General features: G+C 42.0%; 1 protein-coding gene across 1 annotated transcript; it reads left to right on the top strand.

The window, feature by feature from the left end:
* On the top strand, positions 1-27,966 carry Bmp3 (bone morphogenetic protein 3). The gene is made up of 3 exons (XM_048426361.3): positions 1-983; positions 17,036-17,940; positions 24,497-27,966. The coding sequence occupies exons 1-3, from the start codon at positions 674-676 to the stop codon at positions 24,686-24,688; spliced, it is 1,407 nt and encodes a 468-aa protein (XP_048282318.3). The 5' UTR covers positions 1-673; the 3' UTR covers positions 24,689-27,966.
* The last annotated feature ends 9 nt before the right edge of the window (positions 27,967-27,975 follow it).

Below are 27,975 nucleotides of genomic sequence, written 5' to 3'. Positions count from 1 at the left end.
CCCTTCTCCCTAGCCTTCTTGTTCTGGTTCGCTGGTTACTTCCCTCCCGGCTTCTCTTCTGCAGATAATCGCGTCCCAGCTGCCTTAGGAGTGCGAGCTAGAGGTTAGAGAAAGAAATTGGCCACAAGAGGACTGGACAGGTCTGATCAGGGCAAGAAGGAACGAAACCAGTCTCTCTCTCTCTCTCTCTCTCTCTCTCTCTCTCTCTCTCTCTCTCTCTCTCTCACACACACACACACACACACACACACACACACACACCTCACTCCTCACTCACACACCACGTCCACTGAGAACTCAGCTGGCTGCGACCGCGCACACCCCGCCCCAGCGCGCGTCCCAGGCCGGTGGAGCGCAGATCCAGATCCCCAGCGCGGCCGCTTGGCCGGGTGTTCCCGAGCCTCAGGTGGCGCGGGAGGGAGAGCCCTCGCATGACAATCCGGCTACGCACGTCGAGACCTTCAGCCCTCCGGTCCTTGAGGGGAGTGGAACCAGCGAGTCTGCCACTCAGAGCCCACCTGCCGGCCCTCGCGGCCCCGCTCCAGCTGTGCCCGGCTCCGGACGCCAGCTCCACCGCTGGAACGCTACCCGAACCCTGCCTCCGTCTCCTGCGCCTCCCGAGTACCCCAGACGACCCGAAGAAGCAAGCGTGGCGCGACAGCGGGAGCTCGCAATGGCCAGGGCGCGTGGGTTACTGTGTCTGTGGCTGGGTTGCTTCTGCCTGAACCTGGCGCAGGGACAGAGACCGAGCCTGCACCTCTCTGAGCCCCGCCGGGCTGGGACAGACGACCGCACGACAGGTGGTGACCCGAGTCCGGACCTGCCGCCCCACGACAAGGTGTCGGAGCATATGCTGTGGCTCTATGATAGGTACAGCGGCGGTAGTAGAGTTCAGGACACCCGGACGCCCGGCTCGCAGCCCCTGGGTCCCCAGCCCCTGCGCGGTGGCAACACCGTCCGCAGTTTCCGAGCCGCAGCTGCAGGTGAGTCAGGAGGGGAGGGAGCCCTTCCCGCCCCGGAGAGCAGAGGGCAGTACCTCCCGCCGTGCCACCCCGCTGTCTCCCGGCCCCGGGCTGGGCAGTCCTGAGACCTTTCTGGGTGGCTGCCTTCCGGTCCCCTGCCCTCTCGGAATTCTCCAGCTGCGGTCTGGGTGAGCCCAGTTTGAGCCGGACTGAGACCGGCAAGTGGGAGAAGAGTTGGGACAGTGGCGGAGCTTAGTTAGGGGTGCCGCGTGGGAAGAGGCCAAGGGACAACACCGCAGCAGACTAGCCTTCTCCCGGGCACCCCTACCGAGAGGGGATCTTTCACTGTTGGCTAAACTGCTTGGCGGAAATTCCCTCCGACAGGCTTTGGCTGCCTTTATTCTGAAACGGATGCCATTTTATGCCAACCTCGGGCCAGGAGAGAAAAGTGCACTCAGCAGGCAGCTCCCCAGATCCAGCACTCTTAACGCCACGACCTTTGTGTTACCATATCTGACACTTTCTTCTTGATAGTCCCCTAGTGGCAAACAGACAAACAAAACCAGGTGCGTGCGTGTTTAGATTATTTCTAACCCATCTGGGCAAGTAAGTCTTGCGTGGTCCAAGCTGGGAAGAGTTGGGGATGGGATGAGGCCGCCGGTGGAGAGTAAACATGTTTTAGTACCAGCGATGAAAATCTCGTCTTCCCGTTTTTTCAACACAAATCATTGACACTGAAATTCATGTCTGAACGCCACCCCCACCCCAAGCCAGCCAGCCAGCCCTTGTGCTGAAGTGAACAGTTTACTCCAACAGCTTGAGGGCAAATTTCCTGGACACTCACTGTTTATATCTGCTTTGAGGTCACACTAGGGGTTGTGTACACCACTTCACGATTAAGGAATAGGTGATTGCAAAGTCTGCCTTTCGAGCTTGTGTTGAAGAACCAGCAAGAATGTTAAAGGATAGAGACTGTGTCTCAACTGCTCTCTTTCAATTCTGTCCAAATTACTGGATGGTACCCCCCTCCCCAACTTAACTAGTTAGGACCCTGGCCCAAAAAAGAAAAAGAAAAGAAAAAGAAGGAGGGGGGGAGTAATCCATCAAAGAAATCTCTTGCTTGTCACTGGAATTCATTCTGCAACTCAGAGGCATAATGGCATCTACAATAAATGTGAGTTGGCCTTTTAATGCACAGAAGTCTTTAGCTAGAATCGGAGCTAAGTCAGACTTCACTTTCTTCATAGACCCATGGGCAGGACCTATAAAGAGCTGTCCTCTGCTGAGGACACAAAAACCCATCTGGCCTGTGTATAGCCTCCTAACCACTTAAAGAGAGGACCCTGACAGCTGACCACAGCAGTGACCCAACTGTTTACATTAATTAATTGCTGAGGGTAGAGCGCAGCAAAAGAGCAGCGTGGGGCTAACGAGGTCTGGAAGACGGCTGGTGGGTGGGCAAAGCAGGTGGCAATAAGGAAGACATCCAAATCTCTCTGGCTGTGATATTTTTATTTGATTCTCTCCCCAGAGAATAGTTGAGGCATCCAAGTGACAAATTATTTTTGTATCAACAAGCTTTATTTATAGTGTGGGTCACAGTGATGGAAGGTAAAACTCAAGTTTGTCTCATTCACACACCTACTGATTTTAGACTGAGCAAATCATGGATAAGAACCTAACCACATCTCTGGCTTTCACTCATTCCACCCATTATAACTCCAATGCCCATTATCAGACTCACCACAGTGTTAAACCATGAGATGATAAACTCTTCCCCAGGCCAGACACTCCCTTGAAATGATGGATTGCAGCTTGGAACATATACACAAGGCTATGTGCCCTGATAAGAAAAGAAATCACTTTAGCATCCTACAAACTGTCTTAATGACTTATTCATCAAATGTAGACACGTGTGTGTGTGTGTGTGTGTGTGTGTGTGTGTGTGTGTGTGTGAGAGAGAGAGAGAGAGAGAGAGAGAGAGAGAGAACGCTAAAGTGCCAGGTTACCTCTACTTAGAGACTCCTGGAGAGGTGGTTCATGTGGGACCCCTTCCAGGATATTTAGTTGTTCACACGGTGAAACAATTTTGCTATAAGACCCTTCTGACTGACGTGAGACATGATTCTGGGAACGAAAGTGCTAAAGCTGTCACATGCTGCTCTCCCTTCATTAATATCTGTACCCCAACACATCCTTCACTTGGTGACCTGTGTTGATGTCGGCAAAAGATGCCATCTGTGTTAATAAATTAGATTTGTTTTCCCAGTCCACCATGCTTAACTTCTGCAACATATGTGTTCACTCTACCTAAGACGTTATGGGTTTTATGGAAGGTCAGGTGTCTATGCTCTGTATGTAGAGTGCCTACTAATCTTCCAGGCTCTGCTAGCACGTACTCAGGCTTAGTTATAGCTGTAGAGAGCCATTTGCTTTTTGGAACCTATCTGATTAAAATTATTTATTGTTCTAAACCTAGAATAACTGAAGTTGGGCTGCTGTGGGCTCCCTCTGAATGTTTCCTACTTAAACCATTACTGGTGGCAGGTGGCGTCGATCCTAAACACTTCATGCCAACCCCTTTTCTTCTCTCTCAGCTCCAGGCAGTTGGTGTGCCAAAACCAATGGTTGGGTGTCTTGTAAGCTTTTCTTTTGATATGTAAGTGTTTATGCAAAGATGAGTTTTATCTTTTCCTTTGTAAAAAGTGATTCACAAAGTTGTGGCTGATAAAGAATTCCAATCTGCTAGAAACGCATCATCTGGAGGGAAGACAAAAAGGTGTGAGATTAGCTTTTATTTTAATCTTGATTTAAGTGTGTCCTTGGCTACTATCAGCCTACACAGTGCTTTATGTGAGATTTTCTCCTGTCCTGATCCTTCACTGTACATAATTTATGTTCTTTATTTCCATAGTCACTTGATCTTACTTGTCTTAGTCGTTACTTCTCTCGGAAAAGCAATGGAAGCTGAGTTTTCTTATTAAAAACTATCACTACTTATGACATACAACTATAAAAATATCACATTCCAGAGGATGTGTATTACCTTTAAGGAAAGTATACTTGCCTTCATGAATAACATCAGGAAGTATTGAAGTACTGCAGACTCACGAGTGAATGTTTTGCCTTGATGGAGAAGGATGGGGGACGATTCTTACCTAATCTGAACCAAAACCTTTCAATATCAAGGACTGTGGCTTTGACATATTTCTAAAGTACGATGCTAGCCAATAAGGCTGTAGGAATTTTGATATATGGTCCAGGCCTGAATAATCATTACTAGGAATGCACATGACTAGAAGCCAGTGCCCTGAAGGATACATGGATCAGTGGGGAAGGGTCATTTCTGCTGTGTTTCATGACAAGAGAATATAATGATGTTATTAAGACATAGTAATCAAGATTCCAGGCACCTAGAAACAAGGCTTGAAACTCTAGAGTCCTTGGATTGTATGATCCTTTTATTTAAGGGACAATAGTACATCTGGAGGCGAGGCACTGGGATGCGCAGCTGCTTTGAATTATACACTACTTTGAATACATGATAGCCTCTAATGAAGTTTTACTGTAATAGGCAAGACAGCTTTACAATTCCTGACATTTAAAAATCCATAATACCATGAATTCTTGATTATTCATGCTAGATGGAAAGGAAAAAGAGAATGAATTACAGTTTTTTTAAAAAAAGAAATCAAATATAGCTTTGTAGTGTAGTTACGCGCACTCAAAGGCCCAAGGAGACCACAAAGGTCAACGTGGAAGACTCCTAAGCAGATAATTCACTCAAGCAGACAATTTACTCAATTTTATAGACTACAGCTCCATACATAATTAGGAGTTGAGAGGGCTACATGCATTACCTGAGTCATGGAAGTTCATAAGTGCTTGCTTGATTTCTTCAAATATTTAATTAGATAGAAATGTGAAGGCCAAATTTGCTTTTAATTCTTTATGCATTATGAACTTTTCTATTGGGAAGACTGATTGACGAAAACAGGTCCTTTGATGGAAGCATAAATGGGCTTCATAATATATTTGCTGGACGAATTCTCAGCACACAGATCTAATTTTAAAATTGGTTCTTTCTAGTGGTCTGATCTTATTTTATAAAGGGAAATTTCACAGAAAGAGGTCTCTGGAAGGTACTGTATAAAACTGGGTGCCGAGGTCAAATGAGTTGGGAAGAATGGTCAGTGTGGAACAGGCCCTTTAGTGGGGATGTCCCCTTAAAAGAGCGAGTGTTCTCCTTCCTCCTCAAGAGAACCTTCTGAGTATTGTGGACCTAGGATGTCTAGTTGGAAAAACACGGGTTCAAGAGCATCCTAATTCACCATAAAAGATCTGTAAAACTCAGTGGCCAACTAACTACAGATGAACTGGGCTCTCTCTTCCCAGCAGCACAGGCTTGGGACACATGATTACACTATCACCTTGGGGACTTAGGTCCATTTGGCATGGTCCTGTCTTCTTGTTTCCAAGTTACAAACTTCTCTCCGTCTAACTGTAGAGCCTCTGTGTCTTCGCATTTTATTTTCTCTCCTTCCATGGGAGTCATTGTTTTCTTCTCTGTGGTTGATATTTATTGTTTTATGGCAGGCATAGTATCTTGAAAGAAAAGGTTTGTTATTTGTGGAAAAATACAGTAGTGGAAATACATAACATACCATTAATATTTGGGTCAGTATGCATGCCTTGATGAGCGAAACGCTTACTCAAGACTTCTCTCAGGTTGTTTATTTATCTCCAGTGCCTGCTGTAGTTGACAATCATTGAGCAATTTGACATTCATTGTCAATGACCTAATCAGGTTTCTGTGCTACATTATGGAGAAGAACTTTTATACCCAAGTTTTAATGATTTTTCTCCAAATTTGCTGATTTTGCAAATTCTGATAATTAAAATCTTCATCATTTTTATTGTAGCAGTAGTAGAAGAAAGATGGAATTCTTACTGTTAAGAATTCTGTCATTAAACAGAATTTGAGAGAGGGAAAGAGAGAGAGAGAGAGAGAGAGAGAGAGAGAGAGAGAGAAAGCACTATGCAGTGTGTGTGTGTGTGTGTGTGTGTGTGTGTGTGTGTTGTCTGTGTGTGAGAATGCCATGTATATCTAGGTGTCCTTAAAAGCCAGATAAGAGTGTCAAATTCCTTAGAGCTGGATTCTGAGAGATATCTGCCTGCCCTCCAAAGGCTGAATGGCCAGCTCCCTCTGTTTTAATAAACCTATCAGGTCACAAACACCCTGAGAAAGAAGAACAGGAAATTTTCATCAGCTTCCTTTGAAGCCTCCACCATTGAAAAACCTAACACACTGAATGAGACAAGAAATAGCATAGCATTCCACAATTCAGAGAGTGTTGGTCATGTTGGGATCCTGAGCGCTCTGGGGCCACTCTAGAGAAGCGGTCCTCAGGGCTCACAAGTGCCCATGTGCTGGCCGAAAGCACAGACGGGAGCTCCACACACAGTTTGCTTGAGAATGTCCAATGTGGGCTGAAGAATTCTCACAAGATTCTTGGTGGTCTCTATGTTATATACATAAAATAACCAGTTTCAAGGATTCTACTGAGAAACTTTGTAACCCGGCTTTGCTCAGCCACCAAGGACAAGGCAGAACTAGTCACCTGTTGAAAATTGGGTTGGAATAGCAGGAACTGTGCTGTAAGATGAGTTCTTGGTCAGCGCCATCCTGTAGTACCCTGGGATACACAAACACGTCTTATTTCCAACATTTGAGATGTGTTTATGCTTTACGTGAAACCAGAGGGGAAAAGTTTCTTAAAAATATTAAGAATATTCTAAAATATTTAGAATACAATTTCTAAACTTGTATTATTTCTTTACATTGACTTTTTCAATTGAGTTTCACTGTTTGTTCTGTGAGACAGGCTCAAGTTTGGTTTAACCAGTTTCATAGGTGAGAAACAAAGCCTAGCCGTGTTAGATGAACTAGCAGTAGGCTCAAGATTATAATTTAAATCTTACTTTTAGGCTTATCCAACAGAAAAATAAAATGTCCAGCTTCCGTCCCCCACCTTTTCTATATTAAAATCATTTACCTTGCTGGGTAGTGGTGGCACGTGCCTTTAATTCCAGCACTTAGGAGGCAGAGGCAGGCAGATCTCTGAGTTCTAGGTCAGTCTCGTCTACAGGACACGTTCTAGGGCAGCAAAGGCTACACAGAGAAGCCCTGTGGCAAAAAACAAAAACAAACAAACAAACAAGGAAAACAAAATCATAATCATTTAGCATAACCAGTCTCCAAGTCCAGCAGCTAGATTCAGTTCAGTCTCCACCTTAACTCAAGGAATGGCGCTAAAAGTTGCTGTGAATGAAAAGTATCCAGTACACCACATCCTAGCTGTTTAAAATAAGAGGGATGGGCAAAAAGAAAATCTTGAAATTCTAAATTACTGGCTGCAGTTAGTATGTAAAGAAATATTTGCCAGGACCTTACTTAGTAAACTAATAAGAAGTATCTGAGGCTAGTAATACTGCGAGAGAATTGTCCCCAGGCCCTTTAAGTGATAGCATTCCCAGTGTAGGGAAGGCACTGTGGCTATTGTAGTGGTGGTAATGGCTACTGCTGATGGGAGGAGGTGCACCTTAAAACTAGGTAGGTTGCAGGAGGATTCAGCCAACACAGGATGGTCATTCCACTCATGCCCGATATGATGTTATTTTTGATAAATAAAAAAGAAGTCATTGCCTTTAAAAATAACCATCTTTTACTCTTGTAAAACATTCAAAAGAAGTGACATATCAAAATTGTATGCATTTCTCTCACCCTTGCAAAGGGTTTTCAACACAATTTGTTTGTTCAATTGAGAGAGACGAGACCTAGGGTTTCCCTTCTTAGCCTTTGGAAGGCAGAATTTCTCTCACTTCGCCCTGGCAATTGGGGGGACCCGCCGAAGTTTGTCATGTGGTTTGAATTCAACAAACATTTCAGTTGATTTGAGTTGTGAGATGAGAAAAGAGTACCAAAGCTATCAACCAAGAACACTATCTTTAAAACTAAATTGGCTTTAAAATAATTTCCAGGGCAGTATTTTATCATTACCAAATAAAATGACTTTATTGTACTTCATGAAATAACTGCTTTAATAATCCCCCTTTTCAAAGCCCAAGAAGGAATTGCAGAGGTCCCTCATACTCAAGAATGGGTCCTCCAGCTTTGGGGAATTTGAAGTTACTTGACATATTCTTCACCTTGGCGTTAAGTAGGAAACACTCTTGAACTTGGTAAAGGTAACAGCTGTTGATTTAACAAATTGAACAAATGGTCTTCAGTCCATAGGTGATCCGGACTGTCAAAGTAAGCAAGGGGCATTCAAAGAATCCCAGGACCTGTCTGCCCCCTGGGAGTTCACCGTCCAGGAATGCCCTTGGGTGGAGGCTCTGTGCCCTTAAACAGTTAGTGAACATGTTTCTAGTCTATAAAAATATACATTAGCTCATCTTTGGCTTGTATTTTGCTCTGGACATAGTGAATAGCTGTTTGGGGATCATGCAAGACTTAAGACTTAATCATTTGACTGAGACTTCAAAACAATACAAAATGTTCAGCTTCAGAGTCTCTATTTGAAAGAAGAAAGCAACCTGGAGCAGAGCCACCTGACCCACTGGCAATGGCTAGTCAGCTAGTGACTTCTGGGTACCTTCATCCCCCACCCCCAGGCGCTGGGCCTTCCTAGAAACTCAACTTCCTCTGGAGGAACTAATGGGGAGTGGCTGTGGAAACGTGTACTTAATTACATATTTTCAGTAAGATTGAAATATTTTCCCTGCTTCCCAGGGATTTAACTAGTCATCAAGATTTCATTTAGGTTATTTGCTTTAAAATCGGACTTTTCAGGGAAAGCTTTTCGTTGTATCTGCTAATTCACTTTGAAGATGTTCTGCGTGGGTCAGCATGAAGGTGCACTGCCTTTTCTGCGCTTGCGTTACCGTCTCAGCTAGTACAAAGGGTAGACGACAAATGGAGACCAAAACGGTTCTAAGACTCCTAAGCTGCCGCCTGATCACAAGCGCCCAAACTGGAGTCCTCTCCCTAAGCTCAAGCCTTGGTTTTGTTTCTCAGATAAAAACAGGAACACATCTTCCGCCTTTATTTAATGATTAGAAAGATCAATACAGGCAAAAGACAACCCGAGTTCCCCTCCAAACAGTTGCTAACTTGCCAGCTAATTTCTGTGTTCTTTCACTTTATAATAAGGGAGCAAAACTGGTAATATTCATTTTACAGAACAAAATAAAGGCACTTCTTGAATACGACTGAAGGGTCAGGGAAATAAAGTGCAAAGCAAAGAGCCCTGTCACCAAGGAGTTCATGGTGTTGCGAAGGAGGCATCGTGCAAAGACATAATCACAGAGGCAGGGGCCTAGCCAAGGAGTGGGTTGTCAGCACAAACTGACCTCCTGGCCAGTGCTGTTGCTTTCAAGGAAAAAAAATCTCCCCAGGGAGAGACTAGCTTAGTGGGATAGCTCGCCTAGCTTGCTCAAGACCCTTCCGTCTCCAACACAGAAACCGACCTTCCAAACCACCCTCCAGTTCTCAGATATGGAGAACTCTCAAAAAAGTCAGAACACAAGGTTGTGTGTGCTTGGTAACGCTGGCTGACCCAAGTGCGTAGATGGAGTCCCTGAATGGAAAATTTTTGTGCAGAGTTGCCACCAAACAGTATGAAAATAGCGCCACCTATTGGTAGCTGTATTTTCTCATTGCAAAAAAAAAATTTAAAAAAAAAAACACCACTTTTCTTTTTGAGAAAAGCTAGAAACAAACCTGTTGTGGTTTTGCTGTATTTTGCAAGGTTCCTAAGAAGTTTCTGGTTCCCGCACTCCTTCTGTTACATCGTGGTGACACTCCTATAGTGCTATTGACTTATTGCTGCTTTCCTTTGAGTCCCATTCATGCTTCTCTGTGAAGTCGGAGTCATGCTTTATATATGACCCTGCTTCCAGCCCCCACTCAGCTCATTCAGCCATGACTTTTAGAGTTCTGTCTCGCCTATGGCACTGGAAGACACATCATGATGGTGATCTGAAGCCTCTCACATATTCAAACACATTTCTTGGGACTGGAGAGATGGCTCAGAGACTAAACGTTCATACTGCTCTTGGGTAGGATATGCAAGGCGTTTGCTTCCTAGCACTGGCCTCACAACCACCTGCGGTTATAGGTCCAAGAAGACCTGAAGCCTCTTAAAGAGTGTGGTTATCACTCCTCACCAAAGAAGCTTGTTTCTACAGCAAGTGAAAACCATTAGTAGAACCACAACCAGACACAATGCCGAGAACAGTGGGCTTGTGGAGACTCCAGCCCCAGGGGATTCCTCTGTAGACCAGCTCCTGCATCTGCTGCTCAAGGAGCATTGTGGGAAAGCAGAAAGAAAGCTCAGAGGGACCATAATGCCAGGAAGTCTCCTATAAGACTGGAGCAATTCGAAGTAGGCTGCACAGGCATGATCTAATAACAACAGTAGCAAGAGAGAGAGAGAGACAGAGAGAGACAGAGAGAGAGAGAGAGAGAGAGAGAGAGAGAGAGAGAGAGAGAGAGAGAGAGATAGATAATAATACTGAAGGGGAATATCTCGCAGGGTCCACCCCTAGACAAAGAGCTGTAGGCAGCTAATGACTGCTGAGAAAGGCTTAACCTCTACCAAGGATGAGTCTCTTAATTGGTTAACTAATACAATTAGCCCTGAAACCACATATATAAAAACAACAAAATGAACTCAGTAGGTTATATTTATATATTTGTAAAGTATGTATATGTGTGCATGTGGTGTGTGTGTGTGTGATCACAGTCAAAGAAAAATTCATCAATTTGAGAGCTTGGGGTCTGTACTAGGCTGTTTTAAGATTTCCTCTGTCAAAGAAATTAATCCAAAACTCTTCACTTTAGCTCAGGCAGACTTTTTATAAAAGGACAAAAAGCATCCACATTCTTCATCAAAATATTACAAGATCAGTTTCTAGACCACATACTAACATTCTTTTCCTCCGAAACCTCTTGATCTCTACAGTTCAAATCATTTTCAGCACCACTGTCTTCCATGCTCCTACTGGTACGTCCCATTAAATAGGGCTTAAACCATCCCACTGCTTTCCTAACCCAAAGTACCAAAGTCCAAATTCCTCCAAACAAAATTATGGTCAGGCCTATCATAGCAGTACCTCAGTTCCTGGTCCCCACTTCTATCTTATTTAGGGTTTCTATTGCTGTGAAGAGACACCATAACTATGGCAAATCTTGTAAAGGAAAACATTTAATTTAGGTGGCAGCTTACAGTGTCAGAGGTTTGGTCCATTATCGTCATGACAGAGAGCATGGCTGCAGGCAGGCAGACATGGTGCTGGAGAAGGAGCAGCTACATGTTAATATGCAGGCAACAGGAAGTAGACTGACTGTCACACTGAGTGAAGCTTGAGCAAAGGAGACCTCAAAGTCTGCCCCCTCAATGACACACTTCATTCAATAAGGCCACTTCTCCTAATAATGCCCCTCCCTTTGGGGGTAATTTTCTTTCAGATCACCACAGTTACTATTGTTGTGATGAAACACCATGAGAAAAGCAGCTTGGGGAGGAAAGGGTTTATTAAGTTTACATTTCCACAGCATGGTTCATCATCAAGGAACTCAGGACAGGAACTCACACAGGGCAGGAACCTGGAGGCAGAAGCCAAAGCAGAGGCTGTGGATGGTTACGGCATACTGGCTTGTTCCACATGCTTTGCTTCGCCTGCTTTACTATGGAATTCAGAACCACCAGTCCACAGATGGCACCACCCACAGAGGTGTTACCACCACTTCCTCCACCAATCACTAATTAAGAAAATCCCCTCAGGGTCACATGCAATTCAGTTTTATGGAGACTTTTTTTTTAATTAAGTTTCCTTCCTCTAGGATAACTCTAGCTTGTGTAAAGTGGACATAAAACTATCCAGCACCAGAGGACATGAAAAGAGTTAGAAGGAAGGGACATTAAAGTGGTTACAGGAAGGAAGGGAAAGCGGGGAAGTGACATGATAGATTTTAATTTGTGTCCTGCAGAATATCTAGCAGACTCTTTTGTGTTGCAGGAACCCCGAAGGACCATCTCCCATTTAGGCAAGCTCAGTAGTCATTTCTCTGTGGGTCCTGCACGTCCAGTTAAGCAGTCCAGGCAAGAGCAGTTTCTTGCCCAAATGACTAGCAAATACTATAAGAAGCCTCTTTGATGCCCATCTTCCTCTTGAAGTAACTGGTGCTGCCAGGAGCAGACATGTCTCACTGTCATGAAAAGTCTTAAGATCTTAAACATTTTAAATGCCATATTCTGAAGGTCTCTGAAAGATTTGAAGAATATCTATCTAACAAAAATATATCTCTATACATTTAGAAAATCTAACTAACATGACTACAAGCTTGACTATTATAGATGATTATCTAATAATCTATATTTCTTAATTATATATTACATTTTTTAAATGAACTACACAATCACAACATCTTAATCAAGAACAGAAATATACATATAACAAGATTGACCTTAAATTTATATCAATAAACCAAGATCTATACCAATGCAAATTATTCATATCTATATCATATCCCCCTTTAAATGTAAATAAACATTTATAGACAATATTTGGGAATATGAGCACAATTTTCTCCATACTGCTTCCTGTTGATTGTTGGGCATAGTAATTTTGGGGGGGTGTTCACAGTGGCCTTCAGGGGAATCTTGTTCCATCAAACCACACCAGTCTGGAAACAATCCACAGGTTCTCATCCTCTGTGGTAACAAGAGAAGAACCTCTTTTCCAAAGCAACATGTCCTTAGATCCAAATTTGAAAGTCATGATACTTTATAATATACATGCTGGTTTAGCTTCACAGTCCAGATAATGAAATGTCTCTTTGTACTTAGCTCATTCACAGTCAAAAAGTATAAAGATAACACAATAATATACATAATCCAGACTCTCTGTGAATTTTCCATTTTTACCTGGCTTATTTTTCTTTATTCCTTTTAATCTATGACTAACTATCTGTACTCTGTCTCTTTAAAGACTTTACCCTTTTTTGAAAGCACTAACTTTATCTCATGACTCTCTATACTCTTTTTCTTCTCTCTTTCAAGTCTACCTACATTTATCCAACACCATGATTCATCTGGATTTGTCTCAATTAGACAATACCATCCCAGACAGTGAGGTTCTAGTTAGCTAGTGGTTAATGGGTCTATGTGCTGTGTGTTTTGATGGAGTTCTTTCAATGAATCCTTATAATAATTTTATAGTTGATACTACTAAGTGTACTTTATAGATGAAGGAACCAGCCGTTTGGGAGTTTAGCTATTGTCTACAGTATGTATGAGTCTTGACCATAGGGCTTTTACTGCGAGATAAGACATGGGACTGAAATGGGAGAGCTAGGATGAGAAGGCAATGTGATAGAATTATAAGAGTTAATTGACATTGAAGATTGGAACTGAGGAGGAGGCTAAGTGATAGCAGGGTATAATGCAAGGAGAAACATGCTTGAAGGAATGACATATTTAGATGGAATGAGATAGAATGTGGAGGAAACAGTGGCTCCCCATCCTTTGGTGTTCATCAATTCCCCACCAGTGTACTCGTAAGCAACCTTTCATTGCCGTGTACTTGAAATGGGCGGCCTTCTCCTCCTTGCATTTTAAATGCCTCTCAGGTATGTGAAGTTTGGGTAAAAGTATACGTTGCGGTGACTGGGCTGAATTAAGGGCAGAGCCCCTGAACAGCCCTGATGCCATGGCTTTGTTATAGAGGTCTGTAAGATATTATCCCAGTGTCATGGATTATACAAATGTGCACAAATGGCAGTTTCCTCCTTTTGCTTCACACAATGTTAAAAATGAGTAAAATATGTTTCCCATTGCACTTCCCCCATGCTTGGGGACTTGATGAACTCATTTTAAGTTTCCACATCTTTATAAAAATGTTTTGTTTTTTACTGAAACGTGTTTTTGATCAGGAACATAATTTCACGATTACGTGTGTGTTTCTGAAATAAGTATGTATATGGAACAAGTGCATGGAGGCAGTCTCTCTGGGACAAACCTCAGGGTCTGGATTCTTCAGATCTCACCTCGGCCTAGCTGGAACTCAGTAGATAACCCTGGGAGAGCTGGTTTCTGCCTTCACTGACCTGCTTTCTGCTCTTTCTATGGCTAATTTCTCAGTTAGTACAATGACTTAACAACTTCAGTCATTTTTCTTGAACTATGTAAGTTTAGATTTCGAATTTGTAGAATACCAAACTTCAGACAAGCTGAGCAGCAATGCTGTGTTTTTTACATTTTTTGTAGGTGTGACTCATTTGTTCAGACAGAGTATCCCAATGCTAAGCTCTTACCCAATCTTGTTTTGTAAAGCAGGTAGAAAGAGTCATAATTCCTATAACAATGTCAGTCCAGGCTTGGATCAGATCAGAAATTTACATTTATATTTAAGAAACACTAGCACCTTCCTGAACATTATCCATATCTTGTTGATTCTGAAGACAGAGGGGATAGGCGCTGTAGCCAAAGACTAGCTTGGTGGCTTCCAACAAAATAGACATGGCTCCTCACACAAAAATTGAGGATGGGAAAGTAGTAGTGGGAAGGTAGGCAAGGAATTTAACCAGTCTGGCGATAACAGAAAGACAGCAGAGATGAGTTAGATGTCTCAACTCATCTTCAGAGAACTGGTGGGAGCTCCAGGTTTCCACAGAGGAAGGACTGGGGCGGAATGCAAAGGGTCTACGTAAGCAATCCTGAACCAAGTATGGTCTGACTGCTCTTTGTCTCCATTCTGTCGCTTCAAGTGACTCTGGATGAGTCCTTACCACTTGAAGAGACAACATGGTCCCCAAGATGATTTTTTTCTATAGGGGTACAGGGGCAGTTCCAGTTTCCATGGTGATGTAATCATGCCCTTTTAGTAATAACTCCATCATAAAGTCAACTTGCCTGTAAAACTTCACGGTACCTGGAATTCAAAGTGGCTGCTTCCTGGAGATCTGGAAGCCCCTTTTGGAGGAGGGGTTCAGAATGGGGCACTGACAGTCGCCTGTGAAATACCTTAGTTGCTCTTATTGCTATGCTTTCATACTTGAGGGGAGACAAGGCTAGGTACATTTGGGGCTTTGTCTTCTTGCACCACCAGATTTTAGGCAGATAATCCTTCAGCCAGTTACAAGTCTGATCCAATTGGTCAGGAATCTAATCCAGAGTAGAGAGAAGCCAGGCTTTCATGCTGCTTTTAGCGGTCTTGTGACCCAATGGGACTCCATGTCTTTATCCAAAGCACTTTGGATAATACAAAGTATTACAAAGTGTCTTTTGTAATGGTCTTTCTATTTTATGAATGAGAACATTAGCTTGTCCAGAGTTACAAAGTTAATAAATCCAGGTCAAATTCTAGACCCCCTGCTTGCACCAGAAAGATAAATAAACACCCCACAGAGGCAGCAGTGGAGAGGTACAGGGTTTGTAGACACCCGTCTTGGTATTCTCCAGAGCTCACACATCACCTGCTCCCATATACAAACTAAGCGCTCTAGTGTTCTATAATTTCTGCACATTTATGGAGCGTCAGCTAAGGGCAAACTAGCAAAGCTGACCGAACTTTGCCACGGTCTTCTTCTAAAGCTCACTCCTGTCAGTTGAGCGTTTTCCCTCACAGAAACCCTCAATAACGGGAGGCTGAACAATTTTTGTTCTGTGTTGTTTTCCTTCTTAAAAAGTTCTTTCTTTTGAGACTATAATATAATTACATCATTTATCCCTTCCCTGTCCTCCCTCCTGACACTCCCATATACCCCTCCTTGCTTTTTTCCATGAAAGCAAAATTCACATAACATGAAATTAACTAATTTAAAGTGAATGGATGATGAAGTGGCAGTAATGTTGTCAGGTGCCACACTATTGCAAAGTCCAACTTGTTTTTAAATACTTCTGTCAACTGGAAGTAAAACCTCAGAACCGTTAAAGAGTTTCTTCTCATTCCCAGCTACCTCTAACCCCCAATGAACCCTTCTGCTCCTATCTCTGGATTTAACTAGTTTAGATAGCTTAGTGCAAATTAAATTAAACATAAAGTGAACTTTTATATGTGGTTTCTTTGTCTTGCATAACTTCTCAAGTTTCACTCATGTTCTAACACAGTAACAGCATTCTGTCTTATATATATATATATATGTGTGTGTGTGTGTGTGTGTGTGTGTGTGTGTGTGTGTGTGTGTACACTATAAGTTATTTGTCCATCGGCTGATGACTATTTGGGCCGTTACCACCTTTGGCTTCTGTGAATGTACTTAATTCAGTGTCTATCTTCAGTGTCTGAGGAATTTACTTTATCATATGTTAATTCCCTGGTTAGGTTTTTGAGGAAATACCAAAGTGTTTTCCATAGCAGTTGAATTAACATATACCTACCCTAATAATTAGGAGTTCCAGTTTCTTCCCGCAAATGTTCTGGTATGTGAGGCTTTTAATTGTTGCCTGTGATAGCCACACTGCCTCGGGAGGTGTCATATCATTGAGGCTTTGGTTTTATTTCCCTAGCGACTAATGATTTTCAACATGTGTTCATGTCTTACCAGGAACTTGTCTATCTTCTTTGGAGATGTATCTACGGCCTTTGTATATCAGGATCTCTGTTGAATCAAAGCTGTCACTTGTATGTTGCTTTCCGGCTACTAAACTTTTAGATACATGGATAGGTGATATTTTGTCGAATTCTGTAGATCATCTTTTCGTTTTCTCAGTACTTACCTTTGATGCACAAACATTTTAACTCGATAAAGTCAATTTTATTTAGAACTTTTATTTATTGATATGTTTTTTTCTTTTTACTGAATTCATGTGGTGGCATATTCATAAAACCGCTACCAACTCTAAAAATCATGAGGATTTATCCCCATGTTTTCTTCTTATAAGGATTTTAGAGCTTTAGCTGTTATATTTAGTTCACTGATTTATTCTGAGTTGAATTTTGAATAGTGTACACAATAGTAGTAGTTCCTATTTACTTCAGTTTCTCTTTTTGTTTTTCTTCCCTAGGAACTCTCGAAAGAAAGGGGCTGCACACCTTTAATCTGACTTCTCTGACCAAGTCTGAAAATGTTTTGTCAGCCACACTATATTTCTGTATTGGAGAATTAGTGAACATCAGCTGGAGCTGTCCGGTATCTCAAGGATGTCCCCGTCATGGGCAGAGACAACACATGCAGATAGATCTCTCTGCGTGGATCCTCAATCCCAACCAAAGTCAGCTCCTGGGTCACCTCTCAGTAGATGTGCCCAAACCTTATCGAGACAGCATGACTTGGCTGTCGAAAGACATCACTCACCTCCTAAGAAAGGTCAAGCACAACGAGGAGTTCCTCATAGGGTTTAACATTACTTCCAGAGCGCATGAGCAGCCCAGGCGCATGCTACTTTCCCCGGAGCCTTACATCTTGGTGTACGCCAATGATGCGGCCATTTCTGAGCCAGAGAGTGTGGTATCTAGCTTACAGAGACACCGAGATTTCCCTGAAGGAACTGTGCCCAAACTGGATAGCCACATCAGAGCTGCCCTCTCTGTTGAAAGGAGGAAGAAGCGTTCTGCTGGAATCCTGATGCCTCTCCAGAACAATGAGCTACCTGGGGCCGAGTATCAGTACAAGGAAGATGGCGTGTGGGAGCAGAGAAAGCCTTACAAGACCCTTCAGACTCAGCCCCCTGAAAAGAGTAAGAACAAAAAGAAACAGAGGAAAGGACCTCATCAGAAAGGCCAGACGCTGCAGTTTGATGAACAGACCCTGAAGAAGGCAAGACGAAAGCAATGGATCGAACCTCGAAATTGTGCCAGGAGGTACCTCAAAGTGGACTTTGCTGATATTGGCTGGAGTGAATGGATTATCTCCCCCAAGTCATTTGATGCTTATTATTGCTCCGGAGCCTGCCAGTTCCCCATGCCAAAGGTAGCCACTGTCATTTGCTTTGTGCTCGCTTTGTTTTTGCATGGGGTAGAGGAGCACGCTGAGTGTGTGTTTTCATTTAAGAAACTCTATTTGGAACCTTATTTATAACATTCTAAAGTATAGCATAATGGGCAATGTGGTTATGCTTGGGTTTTCTTTGATGATTGTTAAAAGTAATATGAGGTATGAAGGCTATGAAAACCATATGTGGAAAATATGCATTTTTTTGTTTCTAAACATGGTGCATATCCAGCCATGTGGCCACTAGTGAATATACACCTGTCCTCAGTAAGCAAGCCCCAGATGGCCAAAGCTGATCTCTGAATGGTATTTAAGGGATGTCTGAATATTGTGGAAGCAAAAGGAAGGAATAATGGGTCTACTACCCCGCTGTGGGGCAGTTTTGGATAAACAGTTTCTCACGAGGTGAATTGTCCCCGTGCAGGTCAAGATCTGAGTTTGTCTAGATCAACTGGCCTAAATCCCAACAGATGCGTGTTCCATTTGCTTAACTGCTAAACATAAAGAGAGAGGGGGCGAGAGAGAGAGAGAGAGAGAGAGAGAGAGAGAGGAGAAGAAAAGAAAAGAAAAGAAAAGCAGAATGTGATGACAGTGACCTCCCCCAAGGCCCGTCTTACCCTGCCAGAAATTACCTTCATTTATTCCAAAAGCATTAGAAACTGCATTTAATCATATAAGCTTGCTTTTGTAAGTCTTTCCAACTCCAGTGTCCATCTTTCCACGCATGTCCGAATGGCAGGTCTCTCTGCACTTGAGTATAAAGAGTACACTCTATAGTAAAAATTAGCCACGCCCTCCCATGAGGTTCAGCTTACTGCTCCATTTTCAGCCTCAACTTCCAGGAGCTTAAATCTCTACCACACACTTAAAGGTGACTAAACAGCAGAGTTGAAAAGAGGAACCACAGTGGGTTTTTTAGTAAAATCTGAGACCATTTTTGCTGTTCTCTAAAAATAGAGAAAAATGTTCCTTTTCTTCTTAGTCTGCAATTTCAGTTTATGGGTCTTTATATCGCTACTTTATGTTTTAATCCTGTAGTCACTGATTGATATACACAGAGAAAGGTCTAAAGACACAGACTAGGTCAGGCTCAGGACCAGTGACCTATCTAAAAATCCTGTTTTCCTTGTTGATTATTTCAGAAAGATGAGTTTTGTACATTTTCTACGAAGTTGTCATTCCAGAGGAGTTTTGTAACTTTCTATTTTTAGAATGCAACCTGAAGTCAGGGTTATGAATTCAGGGCTGGATCAAGACCCTTATCTTATTTACCTCAAGATTCTTAAGGACCTTCAGTACTCAGGTGAATGCAAAAAGCAGAGATGTGTCCTATATCAGGGTGTGACTTGCTTTGTGACACTGAGAATTGGGAATATAATCCAAAGCTGATTTTCAGATCAGAGTGACTGACTTTAGGTAGGTCTTTAGGGTTTGTCCAGACAACCTCGCTCATTCCCATTTGCCATAGTTTCTTCTGGGTAGCTTGGAGAAAATTTTCTTCTGTTCCTTCATCTTGCCAATGAATGTTTATGCTCCAGGCAACATCTGAGCATAGATGTTCAGTCCCTTTGCTTTTCATCCCCAAACTCTGGAGAGCTCAGTTTCCACCTTTCTATAGTTTCTCGCCACTTGTGACTCTAACGTCATTCTGTTTCCTCTCACTGTTTGTAAACCCAGTCTCTTCAGAAGGACTTTTAGAGGAAACTGAAGAGAATCATAGTTTGAAAGTTGCCATGGGATGTGTTAATAACTACAGAGATACATTTAGGAGAAGCATATGCACAATCCCACCATCATACGCGGACACACTTGTTCACTGCTGCTGCTGCTTCACAAACACTTTTTTTTTTTTGCAACAGCAGACTTGATAGTTTCTTTGTGCTTGAATTTTGGTTCCACCACTATGCAACAAGGACCTTTTAGATAAGTCAGTAAAACTTTCTACACGTTATTTTTTTGTTTGTTTGTTTGTTTTTTACTTTGAAACAGCGAAAGTAGAGGATAATAAAAATAACAGAACCTGCACAGCAAACACAGCGAGGAAATGAAGTCACGGAGCAATGGACGTGGGGTAGTGGGTGCTCCACAACCTTTTGCCATCCAGTTGACTCCTGGCCATTGAGGGGACTGGGTGGAGCAGAAGAGGCGTCTAAAGAAACACTGTGTAGGGAGTGCAAGCATGCAAAGGAAAGCCACGAGGCAAGACAGGTTTTGTAAATGTTTTCAGTCCTTTGTCAAACATCGCAAAACTGAAAATAGGATTCTCCCTCTGGGTTCAACAGCCGTGAGCTCTTCCAAGGAGGTTCTTTCAGGGGGAGAACGGGGTGAGGAGAGGATCTGTGGCGGTAACTGGACTCATCATAATATTTGTTGAAACTTGGAAGGCCATCAGAGCTCCAGGGACACATAACAGGGATCCATGTGGAGCGCTTTTCTCTGAGGTTGCAATTCTCCTTCGCCAAGTTAAGAGCAGACGTTTAACCTTGTGCGGGACTGCTTGATTTTTCAGAGTGTGCTGGGTTTCCCTTTAAGCTCTCATGACTTTGTGTCTTCCAGCCAGTGCTTTAACAAAGGAGGATGGGAAATAGGAGGTAAAAGGAAGAGGTAGTTAATAGGCACTGCTGTTGTTAGCACAGTGTCTGATGTGGCATCCAGGATGAGATATTTAAATAAAACTACAGTCTGACCAGCGGAGGAAAATGAAGGTCTCTCCTCAGATCAGCATAGCACATGTGGCCTGACTGAAGTGCCAAAGAACTTTCAGACTTCAGATATGTATTTTGCCTCTGAGGAAAGTTCTCCCAGGCCAGACTCCTCTGTTGGGCCTCCTGGGTGAAAGCCTGGCCTATATGGCAGGGCCCTTCGTCTGCAAAAGTTGACAACCTGCTCTGTAATTCAGAACAGCTGTGTTCTGCCTTTCCCAAATTCCAGGCTTTGCCCTTTCACTGATTCCAATTAGATAGTTTCTGGGCCATCACACCCATGTGGGCTGGACTGCAAGAGCGTGGAGCAAAACCTCATAGCCCAGGTCAGGAATGAAGGTTCTTAGTGGCTGACATACTCTCCCCTTCCAATGCATCTGTAATCAAATGTAACCAGAGGACGTCATCCACAGCTTGGTGGGGCAAGCCTGGCCGCTGGAGGTGTCATTCACAGACACAACAATTTGGGTTAGATTTTTTTTCCTTTCTTTTTCTGATTTCTGGCTCTTGCGGCCAGTCTGTTCTCCCAGAGAGAGACTCTTGGAAGGAGGCCATCTGATGAAAACTACCCAGATAGCCAGAGCCAAGTGCTGTGCCTTTGCCTCCCTCACCACCTCAGCAGCAATGGAAAACAGAAATTTCAAATGACAATGATTGAGCCATTGTTCCTGACAGAGATCCAAGAAGCCAACAAGGACTAGAGGAATGAAGTTTTTTCTGCAAGGAATTGGGAAAAAGCTAGGAAGAGCAAAGATAGAGAGTTAGGCAACAGATAATTGAAATACTTTGAACTGAGTATTCCACATAAAGAGATTCGCATTTGATTAATTCAAAACGATAGACTATTAAAGATGTCTCTAGATCTTCCAGTTCTAATCTCAACCATGAAGATGAGCACTATAAACTCGAAATCGCGACAAAACTCAGCAAAATTGCCCCTGAATTGATGTGGACAGTGGACGCTGTCGTAGGAGTGTGATGGGCACGGGGAGGAGCACAGGTCCGCACTTGTGATTGGCACCAGCTCCAAGCTCAGAAGAGAGGAATGTGAGCAACGTGATCCTAGCTTGAAAACAAAGCTTCTTACTGGCAGCATGCTTCACACCAGCAAATGACAGCATGGATTATTTGTGCATGATGTGACCATTCCTGATAATGGTAGCTCCATCAGAGATTCCACAGCTAGGAAAAGGGGATACTCCCTAGTCATCCGAGAAGTCCCTGATACAAACACCACCCCAGAATCAAGGGCTTGGGCCTGATTCTGGTGGGCCCACTGGAGACTACTCATGTACTCAGTTTCTGAACACATCAGTTCTGACTTGGATTTAAAAAAAAAAAAAAAAGACAGGAATTTTTCTTAGGAAACACCCACGAATATTTTCCATATCTACACCAAGTCACTTGCACAGAATCTTTTATTTTGGTTGATAGGAGTTGTTTCTCATAAATGGGTAAAACGGAGGGTGTGTGATTTCCTCTAAGTATTACAGCCCTTTAACAACATTGCTCCCATGTCTAGATGTACATTCTAGGAGCTGGGGGAGTCAGTGCATAGCTGGACTAATTGTTCAAGTACTCACCTAATCAAGGCTATCCACACTACATGACATCTAGGCATTAAACATAGAGAATAATATCAGAAAACCTGATTTTTACTGCCTCTGAGGCTTTACAGCAAGCTGTTTGAAAAGCTGAGTCTTCCACATAGCTTTTAATCAATGATAGAAAAACTGGATTGTTGCAAAAGTTCCTTGCGAAGATCATTAATCGCACTACTGCAGCCTGCAGTGGCTGTTCACTACCGTGTTACAACATCAATGGTAGTTCATGTAAACTTAACAGACTTGGGGAGGTCTTTTGCTTCTGTTTGTAAATATTAATTATATAGACTAGTGGCAATCATTGTGGCCTTTTTTATACACTTGCATGCTACTTTGAGCCCTACATTTTTTCTAGTAATTTTCATTCAGTAAACACATTTTAATATAGAGCAAACACTATGTAAAGTACCAATACTGGGACTTCTTAAAACTTAATGTGAGACTACCCTGTTCTGTAATCAATTAGAGCTGATTACACTTAATTACCACTTAACTAATTAAAACTATTTTAAATATGCACTTCCAATCAGAAGGAAGCAAGAGTAAAACAGTGCTGTATTTATTAACAGTAGATATTTTACAATTTTCTCACAAAAATTAAAGTTTGGAGTATGGATTCTTCTTGTTGAAATTAAAAGACAGAATGATTCAGATAATATTTTCCTTTCTCTGCCAGCACACCTTTGTTTAACTTGTTTTAATTTCTCTGATAGTATGTCCACTTTCTGCATTACTTCTCCATTGGCCTGGGTGCATCCTTGACCTTCTACCTTTTCCAGAATTTCCACTCTGGTGTTCTTTACTGGTTGGGAATTAGGGTCCCAATTCATGGATCTAAAAGTCTCTGAGGCAGAAAGAAATGAGAGTTTTAGTTGAAATGATATTGTCCATCTTTGGGAAATTATCCTCCTTTATTTGGTTGTTGTTTGTTCATTGTTAGCTTTGCTTTCGGTGTGGTTTCTGCTTTGTTTTGCTATAGAGTCTCCTGTAACCCTGAGGTTACCTTCAACTACCCGTGTCATTGAGGCTGGCCTCGAACTCCTTCTCTTTCTGCCGTCAAGAGTCAGGACTGCAAGTAGGCACCGCCATGCCCAGCTTTGTCAGTCTGCTTACTTGTTGTGTTTGCGTTTTTGAGGGGCAGCTGGGGACTCACACCTTACACATAGTAGGCAAATGTTCTGTTGAACCACAACTTGAGTTCTCAAATTTCTGTTTATAATTTTTTTAAGAAAAAAAAAGGTATTTTCATTCACCTAAGGAAGTGTTGCCAGGCATTGTGGAGTCCTGACCACTCCAGGCTTCAGACTGTGGCTCTCCACAGCACTTCTAGGTAGAGTTGAGGTGCATGTAGCAGCTTCCTACATGAAATGCATTTTATTTTCTCAGGGAACAGATTTAAACAAGGCTTCCCTGTTTGAACTCCTGACACCCGTGTGCAAACTTTAGACCCCATACTTTATTCCCAGAGGACATGGCCCACCTTAGACCACCAAGCCACCCCATTTAAGTTGCCCATGGAGCAACAGTGACCCCCAGTGGCCAATGGTATGATCTTGTCCACCCCAATCTGTAGCCTGAACTAAATAATTGTTATATGAATGGGATAGTAAGTAACCAACCAAAGACTCGTCCTTTAGGCAAAAACAAATAAATAAAGCAAATAAAAGTAGCCTTCTATCCCACTCTGTTTTGTTTTAATAACGGTGAATAAATTTCACTCTAGAGTTAGTGATGATTATCTCTGTTGGTGTGTTTGTTAGAGTTCTTCAAAGGTTCATAGGGGGTCAGGGACAATTTTTTTGTCATTGTAATTAAAAACATGGAGGATACATTAATTGGATGGTTCAGGACTGAGTTGTTTCTAATTAAATGATTCCTGCTAACAGAACCAAGTTCCAAGTTTCACTCTACTATTTACCAGCTGTTTGACTTCAGACATTTCAGACATGTCATTTAACTCTCTGAGTCTCTGCAAAAAAAAAAAAAAAAAAAAAATGTAACCAATTTATTGTGAAGATTAAAGACACCACCTACACAACTCCTGGAGCGTAGCAGGCGCTGCTTAGATGGCATATCCTTGGAGGTAGAGGAGTTTGGACTGAGGATTCGATGTGTAGGCCTTTTTAGAACTGTTCAAACAAATCCTTTTTTTTTTTTTTTTCCTTTTAATGTGATGAGGTCTGGGGAAAGCAGTTTCACCTAACATGCTGCTCTTATTTCTCTTTCCAGTCTTTGAAGCCATCAAATCACGCGACCATTCAGAGTATAGTGAGAGCCGTGGGGGTCGTCTCTGGAATTCCCGAGCCTTGCTGTGTGCCCGAAAAGATGTCCTCGCTTAGCATCTTGTTCTTTGATGAGAACAAGAATGTCGTGCTCAAGGTCTACCCTAACATGACAGTGGACTCCTGCGCTTGCAGATAACCCGGCAGAGAAGGGACTCCAAGGCTCGATTCAGTCACTGGTTGGGTTTTATGGACCATTTCTTTCTTCTTTCCTTTCTTTTTTACTCTATCTGTTTTTGCACTGCCAATGCATTTTGTCCCAAAAGATGTTTTATTGCATAAAGAGAATGAACAAATAGATTTAAGAGTTCCACCAAGCAAAACTGAACTTTATTTTCTTCTGAATGTAACTAAAAGTAAGATTTTGGTAAATGTGGACATCTATTTCTTTTTTTTTAATCACATAAAAAAAGCTATTACTCAAACTGACTATAGGAGTGTTATAGACGCTGTTGACTTATTTTTGTATTGGGATTTAAAACTAGGTGGGAAATAACAGCAATAACTTCCCGTTATCTCTACTCATCTAACGACTAAAGAGACGTAGATAGGAATCTTGAGGTTTTTATTAGTTTTCTTGTCTTAGATTCATGAGCAACCCAGTCTGCTATACACCCAGCTGGCTTTGATGTTCATGTAAAGAATTTCTGAGATTTGTTTACCCTTGATTTTTCTCCACAATCATGGTGTGTGTTGAGTTAGCATACGCTGAGGGCTAGTGTGTATATACATGTGCCAGGTGTCTGTACTTTTGTTAAAACCTTTTTCCTTTTGTGGTTCTGAAGCTCCATCTTCATGGGATTCCTTTTTTTAAATATCGTATTCTGATGAGCACCATCCACTGATGATTGCCGTGATTCGAGAGCATATGCCAAGAGCAATGCTTGATCCAGCCACCTGATGGGATGTTTGCATTTCACTGAGTTCCAGAAAAAAGAGAGTCAGGAATTCCATTTTTGAAAACCCAGATGTAGCTCTCCTGTACCTCCTTTTTTTTTTTTTTAACATTTTCATATGCTCTAAGCTAATTTCGGAAGTACTTCCTGGAGTTATCGGTTCTCTAGTTCTTCTGCTAATTACTCTCTTTCTTTGTGTGCTGCTGTCCACAGATGTTGACGCTTCAAACCCGTTAGAAATGACCATGTGCATGACTATCATGTTCCCCACCTTTTCTAGGCTCTCCACCCCAGAGATCAAGGTATCAGCCTTCATCATGGAACTTATAGTCACTTATATCAAAGTTTGCTAAAAGTTATCCACTATGAAAGAGAGCCAGTCCAGACCACAGGGTGTCTCCAGCTCCAATAGTCATAAGTGCCTCCTTTTAGATTTTTTGTCCTTGAAAATTGCTTTATAGTCTTTCCCTCGGAAACTGGAAAGGTATCTCAGTAGGTAAAAGTGCTTACTCCCCAAGTCATTCTTAGGATCAGCATGGTGGAAGGAGAGGAAGAACGCCCATAAGTTGTCTTCTAACCTGTGCTCACACGTGTGTGCACACGTGCGCGCGCACACACACACACACACACACACACACACACACACACATGCACAATGTAAACATTTAAAAGATCCTGTGACTGTTTTTACCTGAAGGACAGAGTAAATTCAGGTAGTGTGTGTCTGGCGGTTGTCTTTTAGATCAGACTTACATGCTGATTAGAAATAAGAAAGTCACTTCAGAGTGTATGTGAGATCTGAACCCATGAGGCTTCATCCCATTTCTGCCTTTAGCTGTCTATAGAGTTCAGCCATTATTAAAGGCAGAGAGTTTGCTTTCTAAGATGAGCTGTCTCATACATAGTCTTTCATGGGTGACATTTTAATTAATAAAACTTTATTTTTAAAGGAATACTTAAAAGGTGCCTATATGCAACGTGTTAGGCACAAGTTTCCACACGGTGCCACTGTAAGATTTTGAGAACTCTCCTATATAATATTGGGATTGATGGGGAAACCATTACATTTTTAAAAGCTGTTTTCTAGATTAAACCTGCTTGGCCATCTCTATTTCTCTCTCCTTCCCTTTTCAACTTTACTCTTCCTCCTGTCTTTCCTTTCAAACACTGCTTTAGCCATTTTTCCAGATACACACACACACAAACCACACACACCACACACACACACACACACACACACACACACTCCACAAAAAGATACACAGAAAGACAGATACACACAGGGAGAGACATTGGAAAATAAAATAATTATTTTTTATTAAATAAAAAGTCTACAAAATCCACAAAAAAAATACCACTGGGTTAGTTTTGTGTTGAGCATATTTATTCCTGGGCACAGAGCCTACCCTGAAGTGTGGTTAACATACCCAGCAACACTCGACTGGAGAATACTAATTTTTCATCTGCAAGGGGGTATCAGTTTCAGAAAGCTTCATGATTAGGGGTGGGAGCCTGTGTCTGCCTCCCCACTTAGAGTTAGGATCCCATCTGGCTTGACTCTGTGCATTCTTTTCCTGATAACTGTTTTCTGGAATTCCAGTTAAGGGATTACCCATATCCATGCAGTATTTCAAGAATTCCTCATTGTAACCTGTGTAAATAATATATAATTTACAGAATCTAATGCTGGAGAAGGAAACTGGATATTGAATGCCTTAGATCTCAGGATTGCAGTATTCCAGATTAAATTTTACGCTCACCTAGCTATGTATTAACTGATGATCATTTATTCGTTAATATAATGTTTTACTATTTCTGTATAAAAGTCTCATTACCCATTTAATATTTCATAGACAATTGTAAGTAATACTATCATCAGTCTGACTTATACAATGTTTTTTTAACTACATTATTCAGTTAATCTTGAAGCTTTAAATTTTCTCTGTGCTATCAAGTAACAAATGTCTGAACATGTTGAATCAAGGTTGGGTTAGAGAATAGCTATGCATACCTGATCTGTAAGGATGAGGAAGTAAGCAACTAAGTAAGAAATCTTGGGTAAGTCTGATTTCTCGGTATTTTAATGTAGCTTATAAGGGATAAAATGATCCCCCTTTTTCTAAAAACAAAGTTTTCCCTTCAACTTTTCACACTAATTTCTGTAAATGTTTAAGTTGAAAATTTAATGCTTGTACAGTCCATGGCAATTTAAATATATATTATATGTATATGGAAAAAGTTTAAACATGCTTTTAATTTATTTAATGACTGTTGCGTTTCTATATTGGTAATGATTTTCTTCCTTACAAGGTGAGAAAACATCTTTTTTTTTTTTAACTATAGTTCCTAGATGGGACATGACATTTGATTCTTTAGGCAAGTCCCTGTCAAGGGTGTCTCAGTGTAACTGTGAAGGGAACTTCACTACTGATGTATTAAGCTTTGCTGAACTTGTATCATTCTCCCCCAGTAACAAAGGACTTTCATTCTATATTACAAAAATAAAAGCAGCTTAATTGAACGTTTTCCC

The sequence above is a fragment of the Myodes glareolus genome, chromosome 8, assembly GCF_982192425.1.
Source record: "Myodes glareolus chromosome 8, mMyoGla1.1, whole genome shotgun sequence".
NCBI classification, from domain to species: domain Eukaryota; kingdom Metazoa; phylum Chordata; class Mammalia; order Rodentia; family Cricetidae; genus Myodes; species Myodes glareolus.
Note: the sequence above shows the minus strand (reverse complement) of the source record. Positions and strands in the feature narration are given on the sequence as shown.

Excerpts from the sequence above, each read along its gene's own strand:
- Bmp3 (XM_048426361.3), top strand. The coding sequence starts at position 674 with ATGGCCAGGGCGCGTGGGTTACTGTGTCTGTGGCTGGGTTGCTTCTGC. Across the intron at positions 984-17,035 it reads TTTCCGAGCCGCAGCTGCAG|GAACTCTCGAAAGAAAGGGG; the intron begins GTGAGTCAGGAG and ends TTTCTTCCCTAG. Across the intron at positions 17,941-24,496 it reads GCCAGTTCCCCATGCCAAAG|TCTTTGAAGCCATCAAATCA; the intron begins GTAGCCACTGTC and ends TTCTCTTTCCAG.